This window comes from Sinocyclocheilus rhinocerous, unplaced genomic scaffold (genome assembly GCF_001515625.1).
Source record: "Sinocyclocheilus rhinocerous isolate Xijiao unplaced genomic scaffold, SAMN03320098_v1.1 scaffold3299, whole genome shotgun sequence".
NCBI classification, from domain to species: domain Eukaryota; kingdom Metazoa; phylum Chordata; class Actinopteri; order Cypriniformes; family Cyprinidae; genus Sinocyclocheilus; species Sinocyclocheilus rhinocerous.
Genome location: NW_015627916.1, coordinates 31,831 through 43,210, shown reverse-complemented (window position 1 = coordinate 43,210; position 11,380 = coordinate 31,831). Strand labels below are relative to the sequence as shown.

General features: G+C 30.4%; 1 protein-coding gene across 1 annotated transcript in view; it reads right to left on the bottom strand.

Annotated features, from left to right (window-relative positions):
• LOC107737044 (unconventional myosin-IXa-like) overlaps window positions 1-11,380 on the bottom strand; it is a 30,723-nt gene that overhangs the window by 3,006 nt on the left and 16,337 nt on the right. Inside the window, exons 3-7 of the mRNA XM_016548447.1 lie at window positions 8,442-8,536; window positions 7,176-7,281; window positions 4,061-4,158; window positions 3,696-3,822; window positions 1,851-1,940 (exon numbers count right to left, since the gene is read on the bottom strand). Coding sequence (XP_016403933.1) covers window positions 1,851-1,940; window positions 3,696-3,822; window positions 4,061-4,158; window positions 7,176-7,281; window positions 8,442-8,536 — 516 coding nt within the window. The remainder of the gene's footprint in view (window positions 1-1,850; window positions 1,941-3,695; window positions 3,823-4,060; window positions 4,159-7,175; window positions 7,282-8,441; window positions 8,537-11,380) is intronic.

The following is an 11,380-nucleotide window of genomic DNA, read 5'->3' as shown; positions in this document are numbered from 1 at the left end:
TGAGTGAGTGAGTGAGTGTGTGTGAGTGAGTGAGTGAGTGTGTGTTTCTGAACCACTGGGGTTTCCGGATAAACCACTGAGTTTGTGTGTCGTCATAAAACAAACACACACACACACACACTTCAGGAGTGAAATTAGACCAAAAGAGAAAGTGAGATGAGATGGAGAGAGAGTTTGAGTGTGATTGTGCATGTAAAGCATGAAGAGATTCATCCACAACACATGAAACATAATTAATAAACTAATGAGAGACTTTGTGATGCATGCAGTGACACAAATCGAATGTTAAGGAAAATATTAATTAAATGTCTTACATATTCTTTTTATATTAATGTGGATATTTTCCATGGGCCCGGAATTGAAAAAAAAAAAATACAAAAAGAATATAGTGATTAAAAGTAAATAAAAAAATAAATAAATACAATTAAATAACTAAAACAAACAAACAAACAAACAAACTTTTCTCAGTTGTATAATATTCTGAAATGTTTTGTCTATTTATGTTTCCTGTAGCTCTATTGGTAGAAGATGGTGCCGTCTAAAATAAAAGTAAAAATAAAATTATTAATAACATAAATAAATAAAATAAGTAAACAAATTAATTAACACAAACAAACAAATACAGTTTAAACTCTTTTCAGTTGTATAATATTCTGAAATGTTTTGTCTATTTTTTGTTTTCATTTTTTATTATGTTTCCTGAATCTGTATTGAGAGCATGCCGCTATCTAAAACGAACGTAGTAAGTAAATAACTAACTAACTAAATAACTAACTAACTAAATAAATCTGTCTATTTATATTTCCTGTAGTTCTATTGGTAGAGCATGGCGCTGTCTAAAACGAAAGGTAAAAATTAATATAAATAAATAAATAAATTAAAATAAATAAATAAAATACAAATAAATAAATACATTTGACTATTTATATTTCCTGTAGTTCTATTGGTAGAGCATGGCGCTGTCTAAAACGAAAGGTAAAAATTAATATAAATAAATAAATAAATTAAAATAAATAAATAAAATACAAATAAATAAATACATTTGACTATTTATATTTCCTGTAGTTCTATTGGTAGAGCATGGCGCTGTCTAAAACGAAAGGTAAAAATTAATATAAATAAATAAATAAATTAAAATAAATAAATAAAATACAAATAAATAAATACATTTGACTATTTATATTTCCTGTAGTTCTACTGGTAGAGCATGGCGCTGTCTAAAACGAAAGGTAAAAATTCATATAAATTAATGAATAAATAAATAAATTATTTAAAATAAATAAATAAATAGATAAAATACAAATAAATAAATAAATTTGACTATTTATATTTCCTGTAGTTCTATTGGTAGAGCATGGCACTGTCTAAAACAAAAGGTAAAATGAATATAAATAAATGAATTCATTAATAACATAAATTAATTAATTAATCAATTAATTAAAATAGAAACAAATAAACAAATATGTGTATGTTAAACTCTTCTCAGGTCTACAGTATAATGTTCTGAGATGTTATTTGATGTTTCCTGTAGCTCTATTTATAGATCGTGACGCTAGCAACATCAAGCTCACGCTTCGATTCTCAAAACACGTACAGATCAAATGTACTTTAACGATTTACACTCAAGAGCATGGTAATGCATATGTGTTCAAGTACATGTAAAGGTCTGAAGGAGACATCAAGAGTAAACAGCTCACAGGAAAAACCCTTAAAAACCTGACACTTCAGACCACAAACCTCACAAAAACCACCACGACTTCAAACAAACGTCAAGATCTCACACATCAGCTTCATGAAAGATCTCTCAGAAGCTCTGAAGGAGTGTTTGAGGCCTGTAATAACCATCTCACCTCGGCCAGTTTGTACGGCACGATCAACCTCTCGCCCACCGTCACCGTCTTTCGTGTGGTCAGAGCCTCGAAAAGCATCTCCTCCTTCACCTGCACATCAAAAACACACACACCATGAGAAATAAACACATTTAGCATTAAACCACCTCATTTAGGACGCTTCTCTGGAGATTTTTGCAGCTTCAGTGACTCTGTAAAACGAATCTGTGTTTGGACAGAATGTGATTTTCAACATAAACACTTTTCACTGGGATATTTCAAGACAAACCCACCGACAGACGCCAAGATACGTTAGTCTGCCTTAGCGTGCAAGTGTTTGCCCATAAAAGCCTCGAATGCATAGAAATGTTCATTTATATCACATAAACTCATGTGTTTTACTGCTGTTTGTGTGGTAGATTAACATTCAAAACACCAAAAGTTGTCAGAAACGACTAAAACATTGTAAAAAGAAAACACAAACGAGGAATTTAAAGCCCATAAAGCAGAAAACCTTTCAGTCTTCAGGCCAAAGACTCGCTGCAGCCAGAGAAAATCAAACCTTTCGCAGTGTGTGATTAAACTGTATGGAGCTGGACGATGGAGATGAAGCCATTAAATTAAATTAAATTAAATTAAATTAAATTAAAAAAATAAAATAAATAAATAAAAATAAAACAAAATAATAAACATTAGATGGAAAACTTATTAAAAACGTAAAAGAAAAATAGAAATTGATACACTGATAAAGTACAATAAAAATTGACATGACAAACATGACAAAAACACAACAAAATTACAAAAACTTTATCATAAATTATAAATCATAATTATGGAAAATTACAGAGTGATACAGCTGAAAAAGCTGTAAAAAAAAAAGAAAGTATATATATATATAAAACTACAAAAAAAATAACAAAATTACTAAAACTTGAACAAACTAAAATGAAAGTGGAAAATACAAAAACATACATGTATGAAGTGATACAAATTATAGTTGTAAAATAAAACTTCAAAACTATATACAACTACTTAAAAAAACTAAATCTATTAAAAGTGACTAAAACACAAAAAAAATTTAATTTAATTAAAATGAAAAAGCACATAAAATTACTAAAAACAAACTAAAATGAAAACTGAAACTAAAAATACAATCTATAATAATATTATTTTTTATAAAATAGTATTAGTTGAGCTCAACCAGATGTTTTATTGAAGCAGGAGGAATCTATTCCGAGTGTCATAATGTCACACATACTCGACGTGTCCGCAAGTTCGCTTTGAGTGCGCGCGATGTCGTTTCGCGTTGCGGTGTGCACAAAATTTTTTGTAACTTTCCGCTCCGCTTCCGAAGATGCACAAGTTCAAAGCGACTCTAGCCGAACATGCACGTCTGTGCCAGCATTTGTGTGAAACAGAAGCAGTTTGATGTTAAGTTTAGTCACACACACAGATCACGTTGCGGCCGCACTCAGACATTCATGAACAAACTTTTTAGCGCTGCCCCACAGTTTTATCAACTAAATAGCTTAATCACTCAAGAGCTACATTATCTTTCTCAACAAGGAGCTGGTAGCATCATTGTTTCTAAAGGAATTAAAGCCACAGCTTTACTGTTAATAGAAAAACGCGGCAAAAAACTGTGGTAATTCATACATACAAACAATAAAAGGAATTAAATTAAATTAACTCAAAATATAAAATAAAATATAAAAAATAATGAATTAAATTAAATATATATAATATGAATTAAAACTCAAAATATATATATAAAATATATATTCGATTCATCACTCCATGTAAGTAGTAGTAGTAAGGTGGGATGCACATGTGGACTTGCACAGGTTTTGTGGTGTGCGCTCTCACCTCCAGCAGTTCAGAGATGATAGGAAGCACCTCTGGGTTGCAGATATCGATGGAGTCGTCTCTGTACGTCTTCTTCTTGTAACGGATATTTCCCAGGAGAAGAATCGCAGACAGTAAAGAAAAGATCCTGCGGAGAACAAAACATGAGTCAAATCTCACAATAAAGAGAACAAAGAGAACAAGCCAGAAAAACACATCCTCACAACCCCGCCCTCTAATGCCACGTCAGCCAATCAGATGTCAGAAAACCTGAACACATGAAGTGACTGACAGGCAGAGAGTGTGTCCTGTGTCTTTTCAGAGCAGTTTAAGTGACCGCTGTGGTTTTTTCGTGACTTCTGTGGGGTTTTTAGGCTGTAACTCACTGTTTTCTGGTGGTCGGCAGGAAGCCCACCATCTCCATGGCCAGCTGGAGTCGCTCAAAGTCATGCTTCAGATCTTCCCCTTCCACCGTGAAACAGTCCTGAGCCGAACACAACACACGGAGCGTTAATGAAGGCACAAAACACCCTCGAATCGCTCTTATTTAACCTTTAACCCTCATTTAGCCTTTCCTTGGTGTTCAACAGAAGAAATGACATGAGTGCGAGCAGAAAAAACAAACAAATAAACCTTATCTGAAATTAAATATTTATAAAAGTTGTATTATAAAATACAAAATTCATCAAGAGTATTATTTATTTTATTATTTTATTTTATAATATTGTTTATGATTATTAATAAAATGTTAATTATCATTAAATAATTATTATAATATATCACACAGGTTTGCAACGGAATAAGGGCGAGTAAATGATGACAGGATTTGTTTTTGCATGAACTTTTCCTGCAATAAAGTACAAGTAACAGGGTTAATAGACTTAACTAAAACTAAAACCATTTAAAAAACATTATTGCTACTTGAAATAAAATTTAAATATTAAAAATATATAATAAATATATTTATAACATAAAAAATATTTATAAATATATATTTAAATATTTATAAAAAATATTGTATGAATTATTATCAATTATTAACATTGTTTATGCTTATTATTTTTTTATTAAATAATTATATTATATTAAAATATATATTTAAAATAAATTATTTCAGATACTTACCAAGGCAATTTTCATTTAGTTTAACTTTAATTGAAATACAAATATATAAAAACTAAATAATCATTTTTAAAAAACTACAATTTAAAAAAGAAAAATTACACATTTAAAAAAAATATTACTAACCATGATTAAAAACACACACACTAAAACATTAAAGAAAATTATACATTTAAAAATAAAAACATTCAAAATATGAATAACACTATAATAGTATCTCAGTAATACTGGTAGGTGAGCAGTTTAATATAATGCAGTTACATAATAAGCAGAAGGATGTGCAGTAAATGAAACGTGACTCATTGAAACACAAGCACAAAGCCGCAGCTCTTTGAGGACGGTCAGAAACAGAAGTGTGCAGAGGAAGTGAGGCGGTGAGAGACACACGACTTCCTGTTGACTCTAATAATAGCCGGATTTTAGTGTTTGGATCATCTCAAATAAAACGAGCGATTCCTGACCAGTTTACAATGTTACAACGTTTCAGAATCAACCTGTGAATGTAAACCCAGTTTCTGCAACGTCTGATCTCTGATCTCACCAGCTCGGAGAACAAAACGTCTCTGGATTCATAAAACAATTAAAACAAGCAAAACTGTGCTGAGAGAGAGCAAACAAGAGCAAGCAAAAAGAATCAGTAAGGTTCATCTGGATTCTAAAAAATAATTTAAAATATTGAAATATTACAAATTAAAAAATAAATAAATAAATAAATTAAATGAATTAAATTAAAAACAAAATAATATAATATAAAATAATGCAAAAATCAAAATGAAATGTAATATAAAAAATAAAATAAAAATGTAAATGTTAAAAATTAATTAGAAAATTAAACACAATGAAACAAATGATAAACAAAATAAAAGTAAATGAAATACAACAAAATAAAACAAAACTAAATCAATGAAAATAAAACTAAATTAAAAGATAAAATAAAACACAAACCTAAACTAAATAAAATAAAATAAATTAAATTAAATTACATTTTAAATTAAATTAAATAAAAATTAAAAATTAAATTAAATTAAATTAAATTAAATTAAAACAATTAAATGCAAAGGTTTCTGTTAAAATCCAGGTCTGTGCAGACAAGCATAAATTCAAACAGATAAATATACGAAACACTTTAAAGGAAAATAAAATAATAAATCCTACATTTTACCTAAACGATGGCTTAAAGTGGAGTAAACCGAGCAGAAGTGCGGATGATTTTTATGGACTGATTGACTGAAGCTCTCCTCTCACACACTAGTTCTGCTCCAAACCCGTCTGCTTCTATGCTGACTACATAGGCAACCTCATAAGTGAGTGACTCTACAGTTTTCTGAGCAATACTTTAAAGTCTTTCGTTAAATGTAGTACTTATGATTTAGTCTTATCTTTTTAGTATTTTCGATCTACTATTACATTTTTTGTTAATATTTTGAATCAGATTTAATTCAATATCAGATATTTTGAATTGGTTCCTGTGTTTGTTTTTTGTACTTAAATTTTTTTTTAGTAAGTTAAACTAAATGAAAATGAGAAATGTTGCCTTGGAAATGAGCTGAAGTAAAATATGTTAAAAAAATATGTTAAAAATATGTTTTTATTTTATTTTATTTTATTTTATTTTTTTTATTTCTTAAATTTGTAACTTTTACATTTTTTTCCTGATAATACAGTATGTCAATGATATACCATTATAGTTGTTGTCAATATTTTGAATTGAATTTTTTCTGTTTTCACTTTAATTTTACTTAAACCTTTAGTAATTTTACTGTGTTTTTGCAATTATCATTAGTTATTTAAATATGTCTACACATTATTTATTAACATTTATTTTAGTAATATTGAAGTTTTAGTAATAATATTAAGTTTCAGTAACTATTTTAGTTTTAGTTATTTTAGTACTTCAACTTAAACGAAACAAGAAATGTTGCCTTTGCAACAAGTTGAAATAAAATATATTTTATTTCAGTTAACATTTAATTTAATTCAAATAAAGAAAAAGTTTAAGTGATTTTAATATGATAATATTATAATAATAACTATTATTATTATTGTTAATATTATTATTATTATTACTATGAACTATAATAACCCTGTTTTGGGCCAAAAGAAGTCTTGAAATGCTGTCTAGGTACGCAGCGCACTAGGTTTTGGAGCGGAGCTGTTGATTTGAGTGACTGACTGAGACTACAACATCCACGAGTGAATCAAGACGTCTCAAATCGAGTCAAACCCTCTGTCTCCATCAAGCGCTTGATTAAATGCTGCTAATTAGATTTGATGGTTTACTCAGAACAGCAGCGGCTGGAGACACACAACAGCAGAAGAAACGTGAAGAAAGCAAACGGGAGAAGCTCTACGTGAACACACACACACACAGATACTGACCAGCTCGGTCTCACAGTAATTTCCCCAGTGCTGTCTGTGGACTTTCTTTGTTATCTGGAAGGCAGACAGACAGTTAAGAGCTGCAGACATGCTTATCTGTCTCTCTCTCTCTCACTCACTCACACACACACACACACACACACACACACACACACACTCACATCACTAATTGATGGATGTCTAAAATATAAAAATAAGGAGAAGCCTAAAACAGGCCCGAGGCCCGGCCCGCGTCTGAACTATGGCGTGAAAATTGGCCCGAAGCCCGGCCCTATGGCCGTAAAAAAGCCGGGGCCCATCGGGTCCGGGCTGAAATGCAGGGCTCTAGTTCCTGGTTCTGTTGACACATGTTGACTCACGTGAGCCACCTGCTGGTGCGTGCGCAAATAACACCTGCCTACAATTATTCTCCTCAAACGGGATGAATTAATTACGATGCTTCATGCTGGGAAAAACTTTTTCATGTCTGAAAATTTCACAGTTATTTTGTTTTCAAAGAGGATAAAGGAATTAACATAGTTGTACAGCGTAAGCTATGCATGAAGACTCTTGCTTTAACAAAGGCTACTCAACCAACTTGAACATTTGCAGGTATGAGACCGACTAGCATGGAAATCATCATGTTAGCTAAAATTTTGTGTTTGTTAGTGCTTTAAAATTCCATGGTGTGCTATTGTAAAATCGCAGTATTTATATAAATAAATACATTTGTATAAATAAATATGTTATTATATATGTGTGTGTGTGTGTGTGTGTGTATAATATGAAAAAGCTCAATGGTATAATGTCCAAAAATGTAGAAATTAAGACATAAATACTAGCATTGTAATTTTACTGTTGTAATGTAAACTAAAATTATTTGTTATATATATATTTTTTATTGAATACTCAATTTTTGGCCCGAAGTATTCAATAAATATTTTTTATTGAATACTCAGATTACATTACTTTTATATTGTGGTACTTGGATTACGTTACTGAATACTTTTATTCCAGATTTTCAAATAGTTGTATCTCAGCCAAATATTGTCCTATCCTAACAAACCATACATCAATTGAAAGCTTATTTATCAGATTTGAGATGATGTATAAATCTCAATTTAAAAAAATTTACCCTTATGCCTGGTTTTGTGCTCCAGGGTCACAAATAATTTACTATTGAGTATATAATTGACATAAGTGACTATAAAGCAGTCATTTATGATGCTGTGTTCACAGGTAGACAGCAAACAGGACAGCTGACTAAACAGAAAAAGCACATCTCACCCTCTCACAGTCCCGCTCTCCTGATAGTTGACTTGAATAAACTTGCCAAAGCGGCTGGAATTATTGTTATGGGCCGTTTTGGCATTTCCAAAAGCCTGAGGAGAAAAAACAAAGAAACATAAACACATTAACACTATAGTGTAGAAAAAAACATGTACTGTAAATATTTTTCATGCCTCATCTGGAGGCATGTAGACCATGTACAGATGGTTTACGCCTCATAACTTCAGACCAGAATGTGACGAAGGACTAACAGACACTTTCAGTCACACATCTCTGATTCCTTAACCCTCTGCTATTATTCATTTGGGAGTCACACTTGTGTTGTTCATGGTTAAAACTGACCAGAGGCCATAATCATGCAATAATTTAGAGTATATATACACCCCAGTTGATTGATTACATTAAGAAATGCAAATTTGTTTCTGAAATGTTGTTTAAATACATAAATAAGGCATAATCCATTTAAATATGCAGTAATTCGCACACATTTCCAGAACATATATCTGAACGTTGGGTTAAGCCAGGCTCAAAATATTTGTTTGATTTTGTTGACATATTAGAGTTAAAGGTTTTTACAGAGGGAGCTCAGGAGCTCCGCTGGGAGGCGTCAGGAGATCACCCGGATAACAGCCTGCGATTCAGTGCTGGACTGGGACAGCAGCCCAAGGAAAAACACACTTTACTGTATTATTTATGGACAATGGTACAGCACGGTATACTTTGAAGTACCTTAGAATACCATTTAGATTGCATGATGCATGAAATCATGAGTCCTACAGTTTCCTAATTTTTTTTGTTAATTAAAATTATTTTTAAAATATGAATGCATATTTAAAAGGTATTTAAATAAAATTTTTGATATGTATTTGAATTTTTTTTTTTCAAAATATAATTTATACAAGTTAAAAAATGTAAAATACCACTAAATTAACTAAATGCTTAAAAAATATACACAAAAATAAAAAATACAATTATATTTTAAATACAGTTTTAAAACTGCTAAATTATATTATCATTATATTATATAAAAAAAATATTGTAATAAAAATATTTAAATAATTTTTAAAATATCTCAAATGTAATAGTTGTAAAATAAATAATTTAAATAATATTTTAAAAATATTGAAATATTTACAATTATACAAAATATACAATTTACACATTAAAATATTCAAAATATCACTTTTCGTCTTTCCTTCTGTAATCCACAAACACACACTAACACAGTCTCACAAACACACTGAAAGCCAAGCATATCACGTTCTGTTAAACTAAAACTGTCTTTCATTTTTTCAGCAATGCTATAGAGATGTTTATTCTGTCATTTGTAATACTCAAACACTTTGTATCCCGAGGCAGTGCAACTAAAGCTAATCACATTAGCTGCCTAATTAAACAATAATAGCGCAGTACTGAAGATCCTGTAGAGAGGTTCCCAGCCCGCGCCTGCGGACACAAACGCAGAGGATCAGTGTCGCTCTAAAAGCCCTCACAGATCAGTCAGCTGCAGACCTTCAGAAAGATCCGGGATCAGACGACCGTCACAAGACAGGCCTCAGATCAGCGCAAGACACGTGTACAAAACATAACGTAGAATAAAAAAAACTCTAATGCGAGAGTCAGTCAAATTAAATGGCAATTATGGACATTAAACTAACTAACTAACTAACTATAATAAATATCAACCATCATATCATATATAAAATATATAAAAATATTTAAATAAAATGTTACATTTTAAATACATAATAACTGGAATAATACATTCCTTAAAATTTTACACATTTAAATAAAAAAAATAATAATAATATAACAAAATACAAACAAAATTAAAATAAAATAAATTATAATAGAAATTAAAAATAAATAAACTAAGTAGAAAAGTACTGTTCACAGTTCATCATGGCACAATATTCTAAAGAAAAAAGGATAGTAAATGGGAGCCAAATTGAACATAAACACAATGTAAATGTAACGCTTTAAATGTGTTAAAACGTTTTAAATGTGTGCTTGCTTTAGCGCTGTAGATTCGGACATGTTTTTAAATGCACAGCGGTCGTGATGGATGTCACTGCACACTTCAGATATGGGTCAACACTAGGTGTAATCACACACACACACACACACACCTAATATGCAAATACACACACAAAGGCTTAGCATTAAAATGCCTTGAGCTAAAACTGACATTAACTACATCATCAAGCCTTACAATTACACAAAGGTCAGTCAATTCTGTATACAAAAAAAACAAAAAAACTTGAAATATGAAACTGTATTTATTTTGCAACCAAATTTACTAATGCAATATCAGACACCTTCACATACCAATAGTATGCATGGCCATCTTCATGTCAATACAATACAATACAATACAATACAATACAATACAATATAATATAATATAATATAATCACTAAACATTAATTAAAATTAGGGACAATTCACTACTAATACTAATACATTTTCAACATTTCAAGTTAAATAAAGGTAATTTTAGATATTTTAATGTAGATGTATTATTATTTTAATGTATTAGGAGATTACATATAGTCAAATAAAATAAATATAGATTATAGAAAAATACAAAATAAAATAAGATAGATGAAAATATAACAATAAAAAATAAAATAAAATAAAATACCATTAGGACAGGCTTACGAAACTAAACCAAAAAAGTGCAGTTTGCCAAACCATCACGACTGACAGCTCTTGTCATCCGATCCCATCTGTTTCATGTCAGCTAAATAATCACAGCCCAAAACACGTCTAAAGAGAGACGTCTAATTGAGAAATAATGGGAAATCACTCCATTATTTGTGTCATATGTGTTTGTTCTGGAGCGTGAAGTGAACGTAATCGTTCAGTCAGTGAGGATTCAGCTTCAGGGGTTTTTAACCATTCACATCAACAGTCCTGCTGTAAGACAATATATA